We start from the raw sequence: 25,791 nt of genomic DNA, 5'->3' as shown, positions 1-25,791 counted from the left end.
CTGTGACTAAGAACTATTTAGTCTGATTGAAACAATTTATGTTACTTACTCCTCATTTCCGGAAAGGCTTAAGGTGAAGACTCTGAGGCAAGAGTCATTGGTTGTTTTGGTTTACAGCACTTTTCTGATTCAGGAACATTAATGTGACTTACCAGGCCTGTGGAAATATTGGAGATCATATTGTTGTGGCATGAAATGTTTGGGTTCGGTGCAAGGACATACTTATGCGTTATGCGGCACCTTGTGTGTTTGTTACGGCTGTGACAAATAACCCATTCCCTCACAACCTCACCTACAGTGATCAACGTTAAGGATAATTAACGCTAGAAGCTGTCTTTGTTTGTTCCTTATAGGAGAGATTGATTCGGGAGGAACTGTCAGTGGGTTTGGTTTGGCCAAAAGAACCATGTTTTCAGGTGTGTTCCCAAGTTAATATGTATAGTTGGAGTTTCGCATGTCCAACATATGTTTAATGTTCTGTTTTCTCCTTTGCAGTCATCCAAAGTCCAAGTTCCATCCCTTGAGCTCTCCTAGTTATAGGCCAGTGTATTTTTCTTTACAGGTAGGCAGAAGGAAGAGAGTAGTCATACAATAGGGGAAGAGAACATTGGTTTTGATACATGTATTTGAATATCTGTTACTTGTCGTTACAGATCTCCCTCCCCGCTGTTCCCTTCCTTTCCTTCCTGGCTTTCTATCTCCTTCTTTTCTTATTATTCCCTCGTGTGAGTCTCCTGGTAGTCTGTGTATATTACTTCAGACCCCGGGAACGTCATGAGATGGAACCCATAACATCATCGGTGTAATCCTGAAGAGTCCTGGACGTGAAGCCTGACACCTAGGTCAGAATTGTATTTGTGCAACTTATAGTATGCTTATTGAGTAACTTGTGCTGTATCTCGAACTCTGAACTCATAAAGAGTGCAGAGGGGTTGTGTTATTAATAAATACATATATATTTGATATATACCTTGTGTGGTGTCCTTTCGTTTGATATTCAAGGGACTATTATTGGTAAAACAGCTGGCTTCACATGCTCTCTGAAGTTTTAGCCTAAGACTGCTTTGTCCATGCTACCACTAGGATAGCTGGTCCATAAGGTTGACTTTACAACCATCACCATAAGGGTTGTTTGGACTGGTGCAAGTTGCCAACTAGAATAGTGGACATCATATACCAGGCCAACTTCTCACATGTTGCACCTCTGATTTGAATTCTGAAATACGCAGCTCCGCATGTCTGCGCAGTAGGATAGCAGAGTTAATATCTCTCGCTGAATTGTCAGCCACACTCAGTGCATATCGAATGGTCACATTAGATATAAATTTCCCTTCTGCGACCAAGTCTTTCTCTTTCTTTCTATACTTATCTGGGAGGTGCTGGAGCAGATCTTCCATCTTATCCCATTGTGCTCGGTTGTATCTGGGTAGCAGCCCTACAGAATTAGCAATGCACCAATGGTTGCCATTACCTCTAACCACCCTGCATCTCCTGTCCCTTGCGTTGTCACGCTTTTCGGTAGCCACCACTAGGGAATCTGGGGAATGATGCTCCCTGATGTAGGTCTGAAGGAGAGGCTCTATATTTCCTATGTACCCTAGGGGTCATTATTCAAATTTCGACTGGGTCATTGAAAATCTCAATGAATGATTTCAGCATTGACTTTACCATTGATAGATACTGGACAGACTTCTGTTCTCAATAAAGTCTTCACCAAGAAGTCCTCCTACTCGGGTGTGACATGCATATCTACTTTGTAGTATGTTGCAGCTCGCTGTATGACAGTTTAATAACTGTTCGTGCCGTCTGGTGGGGATGATCTAATAAGGACTGGCTCAAGATCTGGGTCATCCTGTGGGTAGACATTATAATCTTCCCAAGGGTTGCCTAGCCTCTGTGGATATAGAGAAGGCCTCTCAAAATAATCCCCTTGAGACTATAGTTTTACACTCCTAATGGCTGAATGTGTAGATGACTGCGATGGGAGAGAATGTGCAGGTAAGATGTGTGGTATTGGTGGTGGGCTAGTACCTTTGTTGACCATAGACTTCGTTAGTAGTGAATTAATTTGAGGTTATTCAAACTCTAGCCTCCTCTTTTTGGGGCAGGGAGTTTGCCAGTTTGTGGATCATTCTCTGTAGCGAATCAAGGTCCGGTTACCCTCCTTTGAGGACAGGACCCTCACCTTCCTTGGGTGAGTAGTGTTTCGTTATCTCCCTAGCTTTAGTGCTAAAATGTCCTTGAGAGGGCTTTTTAGCCACCTCTTTGGAGACTGTTCTTTCGATGCTGATGGTTTTGATGTTGATGGCTTCAACACAAAAAGTTTAGACGGTGTGACTTTCTGCACTGATGATGTCTGGGAGGCATGGCATCCGGAGGGAGGTCTGAGATCTCGTTGCCTCAGCCCCATTTCTGTGTTTTTTGCCAAGAGCCTGGATTGAGAATCCTCTGGTCCTTTCTTGGCTCTGAAGACTTCTCTTGGGGTCGACCGGAACCACCACTACATCGCGGAGAACCAAAACTTGTGTCTCTGAGTGGGCTGATCCACTCTAGGGTGTGGACACTACACGTTGTGTAGCCATTCTTTTTGTGTCTGGGCTGTAATGATAGCAGTATTCATAACCTGAGGGGTTGTTTTTGTCTTCAGGCCCATGGATAACTCAGGCATGACGTCAGGGCTCCCTCAAAAGAAGACTGATGGCTAGTCCTCTTCATCGCTGGCTCCAGTGTTAACATCAGAGTTTCCAGATGCGACATAGTGTAGGCTCACTGTTGAGTTGACTCCTCCATACTTGCCTTTCTTGTCGGTGCTGATGATCTCCTCTCCCTCCGACACCTCCTGTTCAGCGGTAATCCGTAAGCTGTGGGCAAGGCAACGTGCCCAACAGTACCTTAAAGTCTTTTTGGATTTGAGCTAATAACATGCCGAACAGTCCTAGTTGTTGTGTTCTGGAGAGAGACACAAATTGTAGACCAGGAGTTGGTCGTTGAGTGTGTACTTAGCGTTGCACTTTGGGCACCTTTGAAATGGAGTCAGTTCCATCACTCCTCCCAGAACACTTTCCATTCACGATGGAGGGCACAGAGTGCTGTCAACTCGGTTCTGTGCAGTGCTTTAAATGGGTAAAAATAAGTGCAGGTACTCATTAAAATAGAGGTGTGGCAAGTGGGTGGGGCTAGGGGTGGGGCTAATTGCAAAATATGATCATACATAATTACTTCTGTACCAGTTGCAGCACATATTAAAACGCATGAGGAGTGTGTTTCTGTAAAAAAAAAAAAACAAACATTAACTTCTTACACAAGATAAAAGTCATGATGGCACTTTCACCCGAATGGTGGCTCGCACCTGATTCACAGTGCAGGGCCTGTCTAGAGACCCTGTCAGGTTAACACAGCGTGACACAAGCCCTCTCAACCCCTCAGTTTGGCCCATTCAAATGTCCGCTGCTGGAATCTTCGCCAGCAAATCTTCAAAAGGCTACTTCAGCCGTGTTAATTACCAGCTCCTAGGAAGCAGAGTGGCCTCTTCCCTGGAGGATAAACCTAACCTGAGCCTGCCGTGCTGTCGATCATAGTACCAGTACTCTCCCTGGCTCCAGAGAAGTGCCGGTACTGACGGCAAAAAAATTCAGAAGTGCCGGTACTCAGTACCGGTGAGTACCGGCCCATTTAAAGCACTGGTTCTGTGGCGACTGGTTAACGGTGTTTTTGCCGCGCCGTGGAGGGGGAGGGGGGTTCTCGTCAACAACGTTAGTTTCCCTGGGTCAAGTATGCGTCGATAGCGAGCTAGAATGCGTACCTCCAAGCCCGATGGCGGAGAAGAGTAATCTGTTACCATGTGCCTGACTTCAAAGAGGAGGAGGGAGTCACTAGATCTTGTAACGCGAAAGACTTCTTCAAAGAAAAAATATTTGTAAATGTGCGAGCCAAACACTAGATGGCAGAAGTGTGCCCAGCACATGAATCTATAGCACTACATGCGACAAATATTTGAGTTTTCCTTTTCAACATCCTCCATCTGACAGGCATCTCAGGAGAGCGTCAATAAACCTCCACAATTGATGATGTGTTCTCCCCATGTCATATAAAGCAGTCAAAGGCCTGAAAAGTGCAATTTGGCCTAAGCTTGTCTCTCCATCCTGTCCCCGTGAGATGTGTAATTAGGAAGTAGTCCAGTCATGCATATGACCTCTGGCAGGCAAAGCAATCTGCGTAATGAATTTTTTTAATGATGCTTTTCCCTCCATATGTCTACAGGACATAGTGAATGCAACCACTCTTTCCCTCTCTGAGACAGGGAATACATTCTAGCCATACATGACTATATTCAAGTCCCTCCAATAAGTAGTTTCCCTTTGACTTTTCTAAGCAGATCCAAAATAGCATCCTGCATGAAATTTGCTTTACCTGTGTTGAGAGCATAACAAACACTGGTGTAAATCCACTTCCAAAACCAGTTATTTTGTACAGTCCCATTTAATTGGCTTCCATCCTCACAACCTCTTTAGGGATACCTCTTGCCCATAAAACAGCAACCCACCCCTCACTTTCAAATTTATCAGATGACAAAAACTGTTGTGGAAATTAACGCAAAAGCAGTTTCCCTCCATCTTTCCTCATAACAGGACTCCCCTGCAAGTGGCAAATGTGAGCATTGCTGTCTTAACAGTTTCAGAACTCATACAAAGTGTTGAAGCTTAACATATAAACTAATGAATCTTCTTATGAGGGCACCTGAGAAAAATAATGCATAAAACGCCCCCATTTACTATCACTCATCCCTTGACACAACTATTCCAAGTACATGCAAGTCAGCTAGACCTTAGTTGTAGGTGTCGTCCCCACAACCAAACTCAATAAGATATAAAATAAAGAACACATGCCCATCGTTGTCCAATTCGCACCATAGCCACGAAATAAGTATTACCCCTCCCCCTTCTTTCAATTGACAGTTCTTAGATATCCATATACTACTGTCCTAGCCTAACTCAATGTAATTCCTCTTAGGCTGCTACCCAGCCAAATCAATTCCTACACTAAGCACCCCGCCCCCCATATCTATCTTATATTCAATTCTCAACTAATTCTCATTGCCCATCTAGTCACTCCCATGAGCAGCCTCTTTGAGAGAGTGGACTTTACTTAGTTGGTGGCCTCAGGTGAAAACATATTGGAAGGGGGTTTTCCACACCGCCTAGGCTGCATGTTTACCTACCTTGTATCTGTTCTTTTTTCTGCTCTAAAGGACTCTCTCACCACTTCAGCTGAGTCTTCATAGATTCACACAATCTTTTTCACCTTTTTATGTGGTTTTACCCCAGTTTTGTCCATGCCATGTACTTCAATGTTAGAATGTATTGCCTTTCAGCATAACAGAGAAGGACACTGCCTTTTCACATAAGTGGTATAATAATTTCCCAGTCTTCAAAGAAGTGAACACTTGTGAGTATATGCGTTGGGCCTTATTTGCATGCACCAAAGGTTCTAAACCTTTGCAGTCAATTAAGTCTGCCTAGGGTGCATCAGGCTGAATCCTAATGGAGTGTAGAAGATTTTAAATATACTGCTGGATGTTAGGCTCCTTCCGCCCCACCATGACTGCCCCTAATCTGAATACTGTTGTGGCAAGAGTGATTTTAAAGGCCTTCATTTTTCCCTTGCAACTCAATGTTCCGTTTCTCGAAACAAGCCTGCTTTGAGCAAACTTGGGCATGTTCATTCATTCTGCCAACATGAGTGGGTTAGAGGTGATCCATTTGCCTGTCTGTTCATTTATGCACTCTCTTAGTTCCTGTATACATTTCCCCAAGTCAGCTCGAAAAGCCCCGTATATCCATATTTCCTACTGGGACACACCCCAAGCACCTGCTCAGGCACGTTCTCCTCAGTGAGTCAAACCTTTCACACTTTCACAGTTAAGTGTTTCTTCAACAAGCATTTGGAAGGAAGGTTGTCTTTGCACTCAGAAATGCGAAGCTGATTCCACCCATGTGCTGCTTGTTGTCATTGTACTTGTTGTAGTGTTTTAGCTCTAGAACTAGTCTGCCTTGTTTAATCTTAAAATGAGCAACAGGGCTTGAATATGCACTGTCTCCCTACCTGCAATGTACATCCTTCTTGGGTAGGTTCCTGCGGTCTTTACCCATATTCACCAGGACAAGAGGCTTAACATTTACATCTGTTGTCCAGACAGTTCTTCCCCTAGTGTCTATCTTTTTTTTTTTTAAACTTTATTGTGCAAAAATAGCATTACAAGTACGGGCCTACAACCACAGGGGCCGGCCGCTAGGACATATAAGGCAATCTATGTAATTCACACAGCAATGACGGCTCTACTGTTGCTCCGAGTAACACAGGATACCTTTTCGGCAAAACAGGATGTAGGCAGGATTTAGAAATTTTAATTTTTAAAAAGAAAAAAAGGAAGAAGAAAACAAAAGAAAAAGAACTCAAGGCGAAAGATGATATAAACATTGTCAAGCTCCGGAGGGGGGGACCCACAGCATAAAACAACCGATCAGGAGGGCATAAAGTACAATCGGGAAGGGGGGGAGGCAGTGGGGAAGTCAGACATATAATAATAAAAGGGAGAATAAACCGGTACAGGAACCACTGGATCAGGGGGAGGATGGAATGTCCAGAGTGTCTTCGAGGGGAGGTGTGCAAATGTTCCCTCTGTAGGTGTTCCACTGACCCCAGATCTTCCTCCACGCCCCAGGCTTGCCCCTAGCCACATATACCGTCTTCTCTCTAAACATACACCAGTCCATATTCTCCTTCCATGCAGACACAGTGGGAGGCCGCGGGGAACCCCACAACTGCGCAATATCTCTTTTCGCAATCATGTTCCCCAATGCCGCCCACCGGGCCTGGGCAATGTTATAATCATTCGGCTCCCACACATTCAACAGACATCTACGGGCCTCAGGCAGCGACGCAACCCCGGTAACACTCTCCATGACCGCAAGCACCCGCCGCCAATACGCCGCCACCTCCCGACACTCCCAGAGGATGTGAAGGAAGGTAGCACTCATACCACATCCACGCTTACACAGCCCATCCTGGGAAAAACCCATCGCAACCAGACGAGGACCTGTAACATATACACAGTGGAGAATCTTGAGCTGAACCAGTCGGAGACGGGCCGGAATGGCGACCTCTTTGGGGGAGGATAAGGCGGCCTGCCAATCCTCGTCATCCAACTCCAACCCGTCCCCAGACCAGACCTCTCTGAGACGCACAAGAAGGTCTGCCCGATTGTTAATTAGTTTCTTGTAGATCAAGGAGATCGTACTATCGGGCAGATGACCATCAAGTATACGGTCCTCGAGTGGGGATGACTCAGGAACAGATTCACCAGCTGTGAAGACAGACAGCAAGGCGTGGCGAACCTGTACATACCTGAAGAGTTCCCGGTCTCCCAACTCATACTCATGTTGAAGCATCGCAAAGGTCTTCACCGCTCCTTTCACCCAAAGATCACCCACTCTGCTGATACCAATCATGTCCCAGTTCTCGAAACCTTTCGTTGTCCAGAGGCATCCCAAGCGTTCCGATGCATACAATGGGGTCGCTTGCGTCAATCTATCATTCCATCCCATAGCCGCATTCGCATCTTTCCACACGCGTACCGCAACCTTGGTGGGTCCCGTGAGGTTCCTCCCCGCGGCCCGAGAGTAGAGTGCTCTATTGAAGTTACCGCCAGGCAACTGATGTCTGTCCATCTCGAATGCAGGCGCCGGACCGGGTTCGTACGTAGCATGGTTAATGGCGGACAACTGAGAAGCCCAGTAATACCTCCTGATGTCCGGGAGCGCGATGCCCCCGTCATATCAGGGGAGAGCAGGTTTTGCAAGCGCAATGCGAGCACAACCGTCCCACACGAGCCTCCTCTGCAAGCCCTCCACCTTCCGAAAGTACGCCGCCGGAATAGCGTCAAAAGAATTTTGAAGCGCATAGAGAAAGCCCTAGTGTCTATCTTGAGCTCACTACCCCAGTGCAGAATGCAGTACTCTTCAGTTTGCTTTGGTCAGTGTCTTAGGGTTGTTTTAGAGATTGCCTTAAAATCCCCTGCTGACTGTGCTCTAGAAATACACAACCAAGCACGGCTAGAAACAAATGTGATTGGCAACAGGCACTCACTTAAACATTCAAACTAGTTATAAAGATGAGAAAATACCTAAAAGCCATCCGACGAACAAAATAGAGAAAATGTCAAGCCATTTCAAAATTAACTAGAGAAATAGTACACAAAAACCCCACAAATTGGAATATAAATTTTGTCCTGCTTCTATCAGCCCTAAAGCCTTTGGGGTACCCTAGCAAATGAAACCTCATTGAACACAGTGTAGGATCAAGACGGAACAAAAGAGAGACCTTAACCTGTATCAAAGACATTGCTAGGCCTGCTCCACAGCGATATGTAGGGATCAGTTGAACTCAAGTTATACCAATACAATATGTGTTCCTCTCTGCTTAACCCATCTACAATAGGGCTTGTGTCTGACATAGGAGGACTATAAATACAAATATCTCCACAACCACTGGAAGGCTTTGGATGGGATTTGTGAAATATTCCAAACTTAATAGCAGTCCCATTGAACACTCCTATGCCATGGAGGACAGAGCATACTCAAGATTTTTTTGGGAGCAACCAGGAATACACACAGAGTTTCAGGGACAGACAGTGGCCACTATAAAAGATCCTAGCCACACAGAGTTTCAGGGACAGAGGACAGCCACTGTAAAAGATCCTGTAGATTTGGACGGCCCTCTGGGACTCAAAGTGAAGGCAGTTCCTTGTCCTGGCTGCACAGCTGTGGTTTCAAACTTTCAGCATCTCTAGCACTGTAGGTTGCCATCTTCCTGGAAGGGACATGCAGAGAACTTTCAGGGTCAGAACACAAGACACAGACACACACAGAGAGACACACACCGAGGACTCTGCAAGGCAGGCTCTCCTCTTGAGTAAATGTAAAGGGAGACTTGGAGGAAGCAGCCCTTTGTCCCCTATAGTAAAATTGGCACCAAACCCCATACTCCCAGAACTGGTTTTGAGTGGCCATAGAGGGGCTGCTCATTACTGTGGCCATGCCTCTGGGTAGGTACACAGGCTCAGTACAAAGGAGAGAAGAATTTCCCCGTGTTGGATTTTGAGAGTGAGGGGCACTGTGGAATTGTTTTTAGTAGGGCAAACCGGAACTGCAGAAAACGTGGGAACGGTTGTCCCAGGGTACATTTACCCCATTATTTAAAGAGTGCCCAGGACTCACTCCCACCCATTGGCCGGTGCCAGGGATAAATGTGGGACCCAAAAGCACCTCATCAGAACACTTTCTAGACCTCCTGAAGAACAAAAGAGGAATGGATCTGCTGTCTGTGACCTGAGAGGAGCCCTGACTTGACCTGCTCTCCCTTGTACCCAGGACAAATAAGTGGATTCTATGGGCCGTTGGCTCACCTTCTGTATGGCTACAATGACACAACAAGCTGCCAAAGGGCTTTTCCCTAAATTGCTACACTGACTAGTGGCAACTAGACGTTTCTGCTGGCCTCTGCTGAAACCCAGAACGTCTCAAAGTTTCTCCCCATTAAGGTCCTGGTAGTCGTATACTCCTGTGGCTGGTGGGGTACCAGAAGAAAGTTTGGAAACATTTGAAAACATTTGCTCCGGAGCATCAGTGGGACCTGCTGCAAAAAGTATCTGACCAGCAGTTCCACAGCATTGGATTGAATTTCAGCTTCGTCCCAGCATCTCCTTTTCCTTCGAAGTCGAAGACCCTTTTTCGGGGGCTTGCTTCGACGACCTTTGCTTTTCGCCGGTCTTCGGCCTCCGGGAGTCCTTGTCGAAGGATCCGCTGGGCTCTTTTTCGGAGGATGCAGCTTCGGCCGTCGAACTTTTCGGCTCCGGTGCACCTTTCGAGGCTTTGGACTCTGCCTTTCGAGAGTCCGCCTCTGGCTTTTGAGGCACTGTGGGAGTTTTCGGGGTCGTAGACTCTCCTACCTTGTCAGGCGTTTTCTTATCGGTCTCTGTGACCGTGAAGTCATCTGGACCATAGGCGATATTGTCCTCATCGTCGGTGGAGAGGCCCAGTTCGTAAAGCGTCGGGGCCTGGCCCTTGCCCTGCATCGTGTGATGAGCTATCCTCTGCTTCTCTCGAACTCGGAGTGTCTTTGGCTTGAAGACGGAGCAGGCGTTGCAGTACCTGCTCTCGTGGTCGATAGGCCGGCAGAGGTTGCAGACCGGGTGCTGGTCCTTCTGCGCGAACTTGTGGTGGCAGTTTTTGCAGAATTTAAATGGAGTCTTGTACATCCCTGCGCTCAGGGGGCCCCCTGTATGCGCATTCCTCCAAGGACGTCGAAGATATCGATGTTCTTCTATTTCTTCATCGTCTCCTCTCTGATGGTCTTCTTCTCCCAATCTTTTTCGGTCTTTACCGTCTAATAGTAGTTGTATTTTCTCCTTTTTCCCTCCAAAACTTCTGTAGCTTCACGCGACGATCCAGACCCAACGGCGGAAAAAAGAATCTGAAGATGGCGCCCAAGGGTGGTAGCTTCCGCCGGAAGCATGCTGACGTCACCGAAGGTACACCAGAAGGTGGGACGTCGACGCCCACCTGGGCTACAAAAAAAAGAGAAAAAAGACTACGATTCCGGACCCAACCACCAGATTGCGGAATATGCACAGCATAGTGAATCCAGAAAGATTCACACTGCAAAACCACCTTTGAATTGCTACGTAACAACTACAACTTCAAGATTCCAGGAATAATCACGTCGTGGATCAGAAGTGCATATTCTATTTCGGCGAATTACTACTCCACTGTATAGCTTTTTCACAATTTCAATGAATGTGTAAGTGAGACAAGCGCAAAGCCTTTAACTGAACATTTGCCTTTAATGCCCTGCCAGAGCCCTCAAGCAAGGATTTGCCTTTTACACAAAATGGCAACAAAGAAAACTGAGAAAAAAAGAAGACTGAATCAATCCAAATGCACAGAGATCACAATTAGCATAAGCATAGTACAATTCACTTACTTTTCTTCTTAACCACCTTTTGTAAACCGAATTTAATAAGAAGATCCAGAAACCAGAGGCAACGAGCTTTATGGTCACGGCTCTTTTCATCAACAGGCATGGACTGCAGCTCTTCTATCACAAAGAAGCTATGGCTAAGTGAGAAAAATAGAAGAATATGTTGCAGATTACAGTTCTGGACTGGAAATGGCACACAGTCGCAGATACAAGGTGCATACATTAATCTCAAGCAAACCACAATAGTAGGAGGTACTTGCTACACAAAGTGCAACCGCTTGCCCCTCAAACTACTAATAGTACCATTCACCACAAGGCTACCTTTAAAGATGTCACTATAAGGAAGTTTCCAATAAGAAATGTAGAAATGGCTGAAAGGGGAGCAATACACCAGGCCTCAAGAAGTACTTTTCACCATATCCCTCACCCCTCCCCCAAACAAATCAGTCCATTCCTAACAGCAAGAGTTGGAAAAACGAGAAGCAAGTGGAGTAAATGTGAGGGTAATTTGGAAAAACAGTCCTAGTATGTTTGGGGGAAAAGCTCGATTTTAGCATTCATTAATAGTAGATGTTCTTGGGGGAAGATATTACTGAATCCCCAATTATTTTGCGGTGAGGTATTTGAACAATATTACTGCGTTAGAATTTTTGTGCAATACATTTTGACCTGGAACTAGAAAAACTATCTCTTTGAAGCAGTTAGACTCATATCAGTCTGGCTTTGCTCACAGTTGTCATTGGGACCACGTATAGTGTAGAATGATTACAACTGTATTTGTATAGCCCTTACTACCCATGATGAGGCGTTGAAGTGCTTTTTGGCGAGCAGCACGCTACCCTAGAACCCAAAGTGGATTAGTGGTGGATTAGTACAGGGGTATAAGTTGTTAATTAAAGTGGAGGACATGCGTGTTAGTTGGTTTCAATGGGATAGAGGAGGGAAGAGCTTTTTTTGTTGGTAATAACAATATTCTATAGGTCTGGTCTTTGCCTCAGGCACTTTTATATTCTTTGACCTCTTAAACTTTCAGCACCTGCGTTGCAGCTGGACCACACATCCTTCTCAGCAGGACCCACCGTGAACAAACGTCACACCCACCTGATCGGTGGTTGGTTCTCTACTTGTGAACAGGTCACAGTCTCTACAGATATGTTCTTTCTCATCAGGCTCTTCCTTAATCGGTTGTGGAACCACAAAGGGGGGGAGGGGGCAGGGGTCTCCTTTCATGCCTCAATAGCTAGCTGAATTGCGGTTTCCCTTTCAACCCTCTTTCTTCTGGATTTTTCAATCTCTTCCTGTGCATAACCTTGAAGTGTCATCAAACCTTCCTTCGGAATCATCAACAACATAAGATTTTGTTTTGGGCACCACAGGTGTCAAAACCAAGACACAGATGCTTTTTTCACATGCTTGAGCTCACTCACTTCATTCCATACCTATAGTTTAAAGCAGACATCAAACCAGGTATACATGGAATATATAGATGGAAAGTGAGCATCAATTATAAAACAAAAATTATTACCTTTTATTTTCTAGCATTGTTTTAATATCATCAGAAGTAATGTCCCTAAATGGGGCAGCTGGGATCTCCAGGGCTTTGTATTCCTCAGAGGAAATAACTGAGCAAGCATTAAGGAAAAAATAGGTCTTACACTGAATAATCTTCTTGAAAAACATTTAGAGACATTTTGCTACACTGATCTTGCATCGCCTTTCATCACCACAAATCATTGTCAGCAGGAACACAAAGGAATGACTTTCTCCAATGAGCAAATAGAAAGAGAACCCCCAAAGCATTACAAGTTACTCAATATAGTGCTTCTTGTAATCCTCGCTGTTACCCCTTTACCTCTTTCATTGATGATGCGTATGTACCAGCAAGGGAGGGGACCGAATCGCCCTTTGCACAGAACAAAAAACAAGCATTGGAAATGCAATAGGTCTCGGATTTATTTGAGTTTGAGCTAATGGCATTGTAAATGGCAATGTCTTTTAGCCATGTGTTATGGAGTGTAGGCATGTGGTGTGTAGTGGAATTATGTGGGTTGGATTGGAATTGTAGCAATAGTGGCATGCTGCGCTTTAGATGAATATGTTTAAAAGTAAAGTGCACCATACTGCGATTGCTACAATAGTTAATTGTGGATGCGTTAACAATTGATGTGTGCACTGATCGCTGGTGGTGTGTGTGCCTGGTGGAAGCGTGCACTGCCGGCTGGTGGTGTGTGTACCTGGTAAAAGCGTGCATTGACGGCTGGTGGTGTGTGTGCCTGGTGAAAGTGTGCACTGACGGATGGTGGTGTGTGTGCCTGGTGAAAGTGTGCACTGACGGCTGGTGGTGTGTGTGCCTGGTGAAAGCGTGCACTGACGTCTGGTGGTGTGTGCCTGGTGGAAGCCTGCAGACTACTTATGGTGTCTGTGTCTGGTGAAAGTTTGCACTGACGGTGTGGTTGTGTGTGTGTGTGCTTGCATGTGTGGCTGCGTGTGTGGTTGTGTGTGGTGGTGAGTGTGTGGTGGTGTAAGTGTGTAAGTTTGCACTGAGTGTGTGGTGGTGAGTGTGTGGGGTCTTATGTGTGGGGGTCTTATGTGTGCGGTCTTATGTGTGTGGTCTTATGTGTGTGTGTGTGTATGGTGGACTTAGTTCGAGTTTTCGTACCCTGCACACTCACACACTGTTCACCCTACACACTCACCCAAAGTTCACCCTGCACACTCACACACTGTTCACCCTACACACTCACACACTACACACACTGCTCACCCTATACACTTACAATGCTCACCCTACACAATCACAATGCTCACCCTACACACTCACACACTGTTAACCCTGCACGCTCACACACTGCTCACCCTGCATACTCACACACTGCTCACCCTGCATAGTCACACACTGTTCACCCTGCATGCTCACACACTGCTCAGCCTGCACGCTCACACACTGCTCAGCCTGCACGCTCACACACTGTTCACCCTGCACGCTCACACACTGCTCACCCTACGTAATGCGAAAAGACCTAGCTCTGCCCTTTGGCCTGTGTTGTAATCGTACAGTAGGTTGTGAGTAGTTGCGCTTGATTGGTTGGGGCGTCTCCTCCTTGCTGCTCCCCTCACAGAGGGCCGGCTGCCTCCATGAAGCTTCCAAGACATGTGTTCAGCTGTTCTTTGTTTTAGCTCCTGTGTGTCAGTGCACCGTGTAAGCGCAGAAGCATACCCTGCTCTCTCTGCACTCACTCTCACTCTGCACTCACTCTCACTCTCACTCTGCACTCACAGTCACTCTCGCACTCACTCTGCACTCACTCTGCACTCACAGTCACTCTGCACTCACTCTGCACGCACAGTCACTCTGGCATTCACTCTGCACTCACAGTCACTCTCGCACTCACTCTGCACTCACTCTGCACTGACTGTCACTCTGCACTCACTGTCACTCTGCACTCACTGTCACTCTGCACTCACTGTCACTCTGGCACTCACTGTCACTCTGGCACTCACTCCGCACTCAGTCACTCTCACATTCACTCTGCACTCACTGTCACTCTCGCACTCACTCTGCACTCACTGTCACTCTCGCACTCACTCTGCACTCACTGTCACTCTCACACTCACTGTCACTCTTGCACTCACTCTGCACTCACTGTCACTCTCGCACTCACTCTGCACTCACTGTCGCTTTCGCACTCACTCTGCACTCACTGTCGCTCTGCACTCACTCTGCACTCACTGTCACTCGCACTTACTCTGCACTCACTGTCGCTCTCGCACTCACTCTGCACTCACTGTCGCTCTCGCACTCACTCACACTCACTCTGCACTCACTGTCGCTCTCGCACTCACTCTGCACTCACTGTCACTCTCGCACTCACTCTGCACTCACTGTCACTCTCGCACTCACTCTGCACTCACTGTCACTCTCGCACTCACTCTGCACTCACTGTCGCTCTCGCACTCACTCTGCACTCACACTCACTCTGCCCTCACTGTCGCTCTCGCACTCACTGTCGCTCTCACACTCACTCTGCACTCACTGTCACTCTCGCACTCACTGTCACTCTCGCACTCACTCTGCACTCACTGTCACTCTCGCACTGTACTCACTGTCACTCTGCACTCACTGTCACTCTGCACGCAATCTGCACTCACTGTCACACTGCACTCTCACTGTCACTCTCGCACTCACTCTGCACTCACTGTCACTCTCGCACTCACTCTGCACTCACTGTCGCTCTCACACTCACTCTGCACACACTCATTCTGCGTTCAGTCTGCACTCACACTCACTCTGCACTCACTGTCGCTCTCGTACTCACTCTGCACTCACTGTCACTCGCACTCACTCTGCACTCACTGTCCCTCTGGATATGTGTTGATTTTTGCGTATGCGTGATTCTGTTTGTCGGTCCATGTGCATGTATGTGTAAGAGTACGTGTCTGTCAGTCTGCGTCCTGGGTGGCTGTAGGTATGTGATCTGCATCTAAAAGCATGCATCTTTGTTGTGTCTGTGAGTAAAGAAGAATATACAAAGTGGGCCCTGCTAACTTTGGGGGGGGGGGGGCCTCTGCGGTGGGGTACATCGGCCTCGGCTCCTCTGAAAGAAGGGAGCAGTTGTGTAAGCATCATATGTGTGCTGCTGCTGTCTAAAAAGCAGTGTTCCCAGCGGGTGCCATGTGTGGCAGTAGACGTGAACTGCTGAGCAGGTATTTTTCGATGGTTTTGTGTAGACTGCTCTAATGAAAGCCAGAGCTGCGCCACTACTGGGACGCCCCGGGACCTCAGCAGAACACCAGCGAAGTGATTAATGTTACATGAGCAGGGATATTTTTTACTCTCCATCCTGAATAAACACAGACATGCTGTATTTGGTTATAGGCCTCTGCTCAATTGGAAATGTAGGGCGGCTTTACGGAGCAATGTTTCCCACGCAATAAACAGCGTAGAAGAAACATGGCTCCAGTTAAAGAAAACGCTGTTTCAGGCTAAAGTCCCAGTGATCATAAAAGATAGATGGCACAATAAACACAGGCACAGGCAGGACAAACCAATGCCAGGAAGGCCACTGATTACATTTTCCAACTCTCCGGCACCTTCTGAGACATAAGCGTCTCACAAAAGGTCTGTGTTAAACAAAATACAGTCATTTTGTCTGGGTTTTTTTTTCACAGCTACTGAAAGACGCATACTGATTTTCCCTGCTGACCGCTTGTGTTTTAAAATATTGTGATTTGGGAAGACAAGCACATAGTTGCTGTGATTGTCAAATATCCTAAATCAAGTGGAGAAAATGCAATAAAGCACAGTTTCCATGGCAACACCTTGAAACCGAGTACCCTGCATTACGAGCCAGCTCTCATCCGCGGTCATTATTTGTTGACAGGCATAAATTGAACTTTAAAACGTTAATTTCAGACACAAAACTGGAATGCTGAACTAAGTGCCACTATTAAAATGTTTCCAGGGCATTCGCAGCACACCAGCGATGGGGGAAGCGTACACCCAGAGAAGAGGCGCTGACAGGGAGAGCTCCGTGAAATGGATTTAAAAAAAAAAAGAAACGTGCGCCCAGCATCTGTCTTCAATTACCTGACAGCTGGTAATTGAAGAAATATGGCCTTCTCCTGCGCGTGACCGCACACAATATACACTAGGCGTAGCTACTCTACTGCGTGCTCTCTTCTAAAAACACACGCATGCGAAGCCCAATTGCCATGCAGCCGGCAAAAAAAAGGACGAAAAATCACGAGCAGCCAGGAATTTGTTAGGTAGGTTTTCGGAGACCCTCAGAATAGGACTCTCGGGGTCCGCCCACACTGCTACGCAGTGTGACGTAGGCCCGAGCCCTAAAAAGGACCAGAAAAGGAATTTCAATGCTTGGATGCAAGTACATCTCCTACTTCGGCCTATGCAGCAACCCCCCACTACTCCCAGTATGTCAGTCACTATTCTAATACCTCAGTTCATTTTGTATGAAAACACATTAAAAGGTCTCTATATGCAAAGAGACTTGGAATGGTGTGGAGGATGTGTAAATAGAGAGGGAGAAGGCATACGACTAAAAATTGTTGCATAGATTGGCTAAAGACAGGCATCATTTCTAAAGGAGTCTGCCATGAGTTTATGTTCCTATCTGTGGTGTTGAGTAGCTCTATGCCTGGCCCCAAGATTTCATGAGACATCACCTTGGACTTTACTCCATGGGCATGGTTATATTCCACAGAAGCATTCTCTTAATATTGCAGCAGTTCAGAATAAAGGCAGCATCCCAAAACCAAACTCTTAAAGCCTGCTTTCCAAGTTCAGTGTAATACCTATTTTCCTTTTCTGGTGGGTTGCCCTGGTAGCAGGTTACCATGCCTGGTGCATCCTGCTGCCTGCTAGGGCACTCTTTGTCACTCTCAGCTTCTCGCATGGTGCCAGCGTGTGACCTTGGAGTATGGCAGGGTGGGTGGGCCACAGAATTGGGTCCACCTTAGGCATGCATAGGATGGGAGGGAACCTATAAACCTCAGCAATGTTTATACTACAGAAAGCATCAGCAATTCCTAGGGAAGCACTGCACATTTGCATTAACTCATTGTTAACAAGACAAGCAAATCAATCATGAAACACTTCACATTCCGGGTAAAGTGAGCTCACACAGCACCGACAATGGTATAAAAGAGGAGCCACAGAAGAAGACTTCGCTTGGCAGCACTTTTGTGCTATTGACAGGCAGCCATCTCTGGGATGTCTGGTGATTTCTTTTTAGCTTTTCCCGTTTTCTATCTTTGAATTCATTCTTCATGTGAACTGTTTTCTTACTTCTAAATTCCTTAATCTCCTAGCTGCTCCAAGATGTCCCAATCCAGTCGGGTCCCCCTGAAGTCTTAAGTCTTTCAAAAGTCGTTTTTGGCTCTCGGATAGTTCCATGGTGTTTAGGCACTAGTTCACGATTGGCCACTTGTACCTTCTATGCGATTCTAGTTGGTGCAGTGTGGCACCAATAAATGGAAGGCTGTAGCTGCACACTGTTAAGTTCACTTGATTCTTGTGAAAATAAAAATGCAGATCTGTATTTTTTTTTATATCGATTTTGCTTTGGTACAATTTAAATGTATGTAGGTTTTAATTCATAGCAGTGATATATCTTTTCTTAACATTTTTTTATGTAGCACCTTTCTGTTATATTCTGGGATTACAGGAACCCACTCAGAATGCACTAGTTTTCACTTCTACCTATACCATTGTACCGCATTCTGTTTTAAAACGAACCAACAGAAAATTAGTCTACCTTTATTCCAGTACGACATTTGTCTCCAATGATTAAAACATAATAAAACTGACAATTTTATTAAGTCTCGCCTGTCAAGCTGTCCAGTTGCGATAGACATACTTTCAGCTTACCAAGAACTTATAATTGGCTATTGTCAATTGGCACTGATTATCATTGGTTGGCTTTATAAAAACTCTTATTTGCTTGCTTCTCATTCAATGATTTTCCAGTATAATCTCATCTTTCTTGTGTTTATTCCTCTTCGAAAGCATAGCCCCTTTACCATCCTTTTGACTGGCTTATTGTATTATTTCATTCTTCCCTTTAGGGGACTACTTTTTTCTGTTTAGTTAAGAACTCCGCTACAATGCATGTTTTTTCCAGTTCTCTCCCTTATGTGCTTCTCTCCCTCTTTCCACTACCCTGATTTATGTTTTTTAACTCCCCGTCCCACAGCCTGCTGCCCCCCCCCCCCAGCAACTGCATATTCCAGCAGGTCCTTTTTCTTTGTCATTTTTGGAGGGTGCAGCAACAGAGCAACAAACTGCCCGCCACTTTCTATATTATTTTCAATTTACTGATCCTTCTTGGATCGGTTAATAAAACAGATGCCACACACGTCCTTTCATAGGTGTGTGCATGTGTTGTGATCCGTGAACATGCATACAACATGTTTGTGCCTTTGAGATGACGTCAATGCACTTTTTGTCTTTTGGCTGCTGTTGCACAGCTGCCTCAAAAAAAAATTTTTTTCCAATGCATTGCCAAAAATCATTAGTACAGCTAAAAAGCCCATAAGGTACGACCTATTGACTTTGCCAATGCTTGTTAAAATAGCGCTAACCATAAATCGTTTTGAAGCATTGCAAATTTATATAAACTAGGAAACTATAAAACATATATATATATAAACTAGGAACTCCAGGTGCTGGAATATACAGCGATTTGTACAAGATTGTATTACTTAGTCAAGAGTGATAGCTGTGTTGAATAATTTGTGGTCCCCTCCTCACACAGTTGACAATTTAACCACCAAGTCAAATCTCAGATTTACTGACAAGAGAATTGAAAATTAAATATATATAATTTTGGGAGAAATGCTGTAGAAGTGCGTAGGTTTCTCTCTCTGCTCCAGAACAGTTGTACAAGTACTGTACGCATGTCTATTCATTACCCTTCTCACGTTCTGAAATTCTATGCGATTCCCACATCCACCCTCTCTGGACACCATGTGAGGGGAGAAGTTAGGAGAAATCGTGTGTCTGCTCTGTGGACATCTAGGGAACAGAGAAGGGACTGGGTCTGTAGCACCTGTACCGGCAGCACAGGGAGGGATCAGCATGCAGAGGTTCCAGCACTATGATTTTTACTATGAACTTAAGGCGTCCGCTTGCTTTTCCAAAGTTAGCAAAGGAAGAAAGAATGTGAATGTATTCCTGAGCAGTCTAGGGTTGACTGTGAGACAGATGTGAGAAAGTGCTCTCTTTCTGCATGGCTGCCCCCACGTTCTGCTGAACTACTGATGTACTTTGACTGAGTGTGCCATGGGCTCCTGCCAATCAGGTACCCAGGGCCTATGTTCTTTCCCTAAAACCGTATTGAACACAAAACACAATTGGCACTCTCTGGCCACAGGTCAGCCCCTGGTAAATGGTAACCCCAGGTACCCAGGGCGCTGTGACCAGGGAAGGCCTCTAAGGGCTGCAGCACTTATTGTGCCACCCTTAGAGGCCCTGAACCTTCACACTCACACACAGCATTTGTTCAGCACCAAAACACGCAACCTGCAAAGTGAAGAGTCGACATGGCACCCTGTGTTTCATGCCTACAACCCACTGCCCTGGCACAGATCAGTCACCCCTCTAGCTGGGTGTATTAGACCAGTGGTGAGGGTACAGGTGCATGAGTACTGTAGCCCTACAGTGTCTAAGTCAATTCTTAGACATTGTAAGTGCAGTGCTGCGATTAAGAGTATATGTTGCTGAGGGTTTGTCATTACGAACGCCACAATACCATAATGGCTGCACTGCAAACTGAGAAGTTTGGTATCAAACTTCTCAGCACATTAAACCCACACCGATTCCAGTGTGGGATTTAATGAATAATGCACACAGAGGGCATCTTAGAGATGCCCCCTAAAAAACGACCTAACACTAGTGTCCAGGCTGAGTGGTTGTTTTCAGAAGCCACCACCAGACATGCTACTGGGCCCCTGGGTCGAGAGCCTGCTGCTCTCAGGGGCCTGAAACAATGCACATCCTGGGAGGAGGTGCTAAGCCTCCTCCACCAGAATGGGCAGGGGCCACGAATGGGAAGCTTAAAAAACCTGCCGCCTTTGTGAGCCTCCCCAGGCCTGTTGCTACTTTCAGGAACTGTCCCCCCCCGGTTCTGACCCCCACTTTGGGCCGGAGAATCGGCGGGAACCCAAGTGAGGAAGAGAGGTGTGCCCACCTTTGACAATCCCACCCCTCAGGTGGGGGAGGCGAGGTGAAGCACAACTCTCAGTCCCCATCATCTTGCAGATGGGGGACCCTAGCCATCCAGAGTGAGGTATATGCCCCCTCCCACTGGAGGGTGGCATGATAAGGGTACCCACCCCAAGGAAGGGACTCATTCGTCCCAGCCTTTACATCCCTGAAATGCCCCTAAATCTAGTATTTGGGGGCACCCCGAACCTTGCCTCCTCAGACAAGCATCAATCAAGAAGAAAAGAAGAAGAAGGACAGAATAGCCGTGCCGAAGTTAAGAAGAGGAGGACTCCCACTGACTTGGCCCCAGGTCTACCGACCTGTCCTCACCTCAAACCTGCAGAAGCGAAACACCAGTGTGTCCTGCAGCCAGCAACCTCAAGAAACCAGAGGACCTCCCCACCTTCCAAGGAAAAGACTTTGTCTCCTATGAACACCGGATTTGTTCACACAGAGACTCCAGCTCCGGCAACATCTGCGAGTCTGCAACACTCTGCGACAGACGCCCATGTCCTGAGTTAGAGTGGCCCAACACCACGAGGAGGTCTTCCTGGCGATCCTGACCCAAGATCCAGTTATCCCTTACCTGCCTCAAGCCTCCAGCCGATGCCTGCAGCCTAAATCAGTAAGGTCCCCCCAACCGCGAGCAGAAGCTGGTAAGAAGATCTGACCCTAAAAGACACCAGACGCCTCACGGCCTTGGGTGGCCCAACCGATGGTGTCTAACCAACCACCAGATTCCCAACTTCCCTCCCCAAGTGGTGATCACTCCCAGAAGATCTTCGTCCCTGAGCCTACAGTGTGTTTGCAAACGGGAGAAACCCAATTGAAAGTAACAGGGCGCCCGGCGCCAAACAGCAGTCTGCACCCGGCCACCCTAGTGCCGCTGAGGATGCACCTTTAGTGCGGTCTTGAACCCCAATTTGCCCTGAGCTTGCTACCACAACCTTATGGTCTGCTCGTAAGCAGTCACCAACCGGAGGCCCCCTATCACCAATGGATAACATTGGGCCTCAACACTCTGCACCCGGCCGCCCTAGTGCAGCTGAGGGTGCTTTGGAATGCATCCTCGACCCTGGGGGACCTCTGAGTCTAACCCCAGAACACCAACTCCCACAACCAAGTACTTACCTTTGAACCGATAACACTATTTTCCTCCGTAGGATAGCATTGACTGTTTTCTATGAAAAAGTTTCTAAGTGGGGAGTTGGAAAATATACGAAAATCTCCAAAACTGAATCCAAATAACTAAAACGCTTTTACTTACCTGTTTACAGGAAATGTCCCATTGCAGTATCCAGGTATACTGCACTGGGTAAGAAAAGTAATCTGCAAACTAATTTACATGACCTGCTATTGAAAATTCATTATAAAGTATATTTACAATGTTTCTAAGTATTGCATTACCAGTAGTTGGGCTGTAACCAAACCAAAGTATATATACAACTGCAATTAAAAACTGTATTATTACTGCAAAGTATAAACCACTTACCTGTGTCAGGCTTGCTTGGTTCTAGGAAATAAAATAAGTAAAATAATATTTTTATACAAAACCAGTTGGTCTGAAGCTCAGTCTTTGAGTGTGTGCAGTCATTTGTTGATTGAGTGTGTACAACAAATGCTTAACACTACCCTCTGATAAAGACTTACTGCTCGACCACACTACCACAAATAGAGAGGAAGGTGCTTTGTACTTTAACCTCTGCCTACCTTTGGGGATCCACTGGACTCTGTTCACACTATACCTCACTTTGGTATAGTACATACAGAGCCAGCTTCCTACAGCAGACTAGTGTATTTTTAGCCCCACTAGCCGTGATTTGCTATGGTGGTATCAGGCCTATAGCAAGCCATTATGTGCACTAACCTGCAAGCGAGGGCCCTGGGACTACATTTTCACAAAATATGCAAACAAAGTTGCAGAATGATGGCCGATTGTGTAATATATAACTGCCGGATAAAAATGTGAACACAAATTCGGTGGTACTCTTAGTATAGCTTTCTGCTTGGAAACCTGTAATGGGAAGGCTTGTCCAAATTCTAGGTATACCAAACATGTCAGAGCAGAGAATTTCCTACAGACAGAGTATCTGCTCAAATTCCACCAGGATTGAGCTGGCTAGCGGAAGGTGGGCTGGGGCAAGAAAGCTCTGTGTTAGTTCCAACAGCCTCGTGTACATTGCTGCATGAGGCGATTTCTCTTCAGTCCTGTAAATCTGAGAGAGCTTTAGCTAGACATTACCAACTAAGTAACATTGGAAAACACTTGTGAACTTAACCCTTCAAAGGTGGGAAAACAGCAGTCAGGAATTAAATTGCAAGAAGGGATAAACTGTCAAAGCTCAGTACCATGTATACACTTCTGCCGTACTCTTGCAGAAAGTACGGCTAAGCCTAATTTGAAAGCAAATGCAGAAAAGTCAGTCTTTATAGCCACCTGCACAAAAAAGTGCACAAGCTCGGATCAAAATAGCAGGCCCTAATCAAAGCACAACCAAACTAAAATTAGCTGCCATTAACAAAGGTACAGTCACATTTTCCTGAATGTTTCCTGGTGCAAAAAAGAGATCAAGCCACATCATTTTTGGAAAGATTGTCTTTAGCCAATAATCAGCTCTACGATAAATAGCCTTGAAAACTTAAAGAGAATAACATTTGTGATCATTAGTAGTATTTCTAGTTGCCTTTCTGAAGGCCAGATGGATAGCATGACCCTTCATTGGAAAAAGGGGCTGGGAAAGTTGTGTGACCCTTTGTAGGAAAATCACATCAAGCAATCACTATTTTACTCACCATTAAACATTTTAAAGAGTCGCACGCACTACTGACAACAGCTTGATGCATGCTTCCTTTTTCGGGATAAAAACTGTAGAGAAATGGGCATCTTACATTAAAAATAAATCAGATTAGGAGTGTAGGAAACTGGGGTTTTGTTGCAGTACACCCCTACTTTTGCCTGTTTTTTGATACAACTTTGACTGAAATGTACTGGGTCCCTGCTAACCAGGTTCCCAGTACCAGTGTTATATCCCTAAAAGCTGTACAAATGTTCCCCCAAATGGCAACATCTTTAGCACACTCTGTAAGTCCCTAGTAAATGGCACCCTGGTCCTTAAGGGCTGCAGCACGAATTGTGGCACCTTAAGGGACCCCTCACCAAGCACATGCAAGATTGCCAGTGCAGGCTGCGTGTCTTGGTGCAGACACAAGTGAAAACACGATATGTCATACGTCCCTGTGTGCCATGTCCCAAACACTACATGTAATATTTGTAAATCACCCCTACAGCAGGGCTAACAGCCCTAAGGCAGAGTGCTGAATATTATATGTGAAGGCACACCTGCATGAGCAGATATGCCCCTGTGTTGGTTAGTCCTATTACTGCCAGTGCATGTGGACAGGGAAGCCATTTTAAAACGTGCTGGACTCTGGTGAAAACGAGTTCCCCAGCTACATGGTGGCTTCACTGAAAATATGGATATTTGGTATCAAACATCTAGTATTGGTAAACCCATACTGATGCCAGTGGTGGATTTACAAATAAATGCACTCAGAGGGCACCTTAGAGGTGCCCCCTGAAAACCTACGACCTTCTGGTCTGCTTGCGGACTGGTTTCTGCCAGCTTGCCACCCAAGAAACTGTTCTGACCTCCTAGGGTGAGAGCCTTTGCTCAGGAGGCCCAGAACAAGACTGTCCAGGAAGAGGGTGTAACACTCCCTTCCACAGGGTGACGTGCTGATCAGCCTCCTTGAGCCGGCAAGCTTCAAAGAAGCTGCCGCCTTTGGAATGAAAATCTGGCTCCCTTCAAAGGAATGGAACCCCCCCTCACTGTTCATTGCCCCTTGGCACCTGAACAGGGTGAAAAATTAGCTTGTCATGTAGGCATGACACCTCCAGGCTAGTAACACCCCTAAGGGGGGGGCTACTGTGAGGCGGACACAATTGTTCAGAAGTAGCCATCCTTTTGATGGCATACTTAGGAATTCTGGGACAGGGTTATGCCCACTTCCCACAGGAAGTGATCATATAGAGAGTGTAGTGACCCCAAGGGCCAGTAGCCCATTGGATACTACCCTACACTTACCAAATGCACCTAAATGCAGTATTTAGGGGAGTCTCTGGCACCAGAGAAGCAGATCTGAAGAAGAAAAAGTACACAGAATTGCCACAAAAGCTGATAAAAGAGAAGAAGCAGCTGACCTCGTACCAACCCTGTTGGCCTGTCTACATCCCTTGTTGAAAACTACAACACAGATGACTTGTCCTGCAGCTGTGACTCCTAAAACTTGGGAAACTGCCTGTCTTCAAAAAAGACTCTAGACCTCCTGTGAACAGTGGTCTTGCACCAAAGAATCTCCCAAAGAGAAGACTCTGAGGCCTCCGGAAGCGCCAAAACCCGACACCTGAAGCCACCACTGCACCTGTTGCCTCCAGCCCGAGTTAAAGTGGGCCACGGTGCCAACAAGGTTCCCCAACCATCCAGAGCACAAGTCCATTGTGGGTTCACCCTTGACTCCCTGACGTCACCTGCAGCTTCTGCATGCAGGCCCTCTCAACAGTGATTGCTCTGGTAAGGAAAAACCCTATGCCTAAGGACACCCTTGCACCCGTTGCCCCTGAGTCTTGAAGAAGAGGATCAAAGCTGTCCCCGAGCATCGCAAGTCCTGAGCCCACTTGATGGTTCAGCCCGACAGGCTTCCTAGCCAGAACCTACAGCCTCTTTTTACAGTGACAATCCACATTCAAACGCACTGGACTCCCGATACCGATTTATACCCGGCTGCTGCTGGTGTACTATTAGCGCTGCCTTGGACCTTGCCTACCATTCACCTTAACTCCTGGAGATTGGTCCAGTGAGTCAATGCACTGTACCTGTTAACAGAACTTGTTCTTCGTTCCATAGGATAACATTGCATATATTAGTTATAGATTCCTTTCCTTAGAATTACCCCCAGGCGTTAGACTGTATTTCGAGAAATTTTTGATAGCCGCACCCCTGCGCGTCGGTAGGTGGCATTGGTCGACTCCG

General features: G+C 46.3%; 1 protein-coding gene across 1 annotated transcript in view; it reads right to left on the bottom strand.

The window, feature by feature from the left end:
- Positions 1 to 25,791, bottom strand: part of POLR1E (RNA polymerase I subunit E) — a 257,444-nt gene that overhangs the window by 95,905 nt on the left and 135,748 nt on the right. The window contains exons 8-9 of the mRNA XM_086961686.1: positions 12,563 to 12,659; positions 11,041 to 11,174 (exon numbers count right to left, since the gene is read on the bottom strand). Of these exons, the coding sequence (XP_086817812.1) occupies positions 11,041 to 11,174; positions 12,563 to 12,659 (231 nt within the window). The remainder of the gene's footprint in view (positions 1 to 11,040; positions 11,175 to 12,562; positions 12,660 to 25,791) is intronic.

This window comes from Lissotriton vulgaris, chromosome 3_1 (genome assembly GCF_964263255.1).
Source record: "Lissotriton vulgaris chromosome 3_1, aLisVul1.2, whole genome shotgun sequence".
NCBI lineage: Eukaryota > Metazoa > Chordata > Amphibia > Caudata > Salamandridae > Lissotriton > Lissotriton vulgaris.
This window is presented reverse-complemented; position numbering and strand designations above follow the sequence as displayed.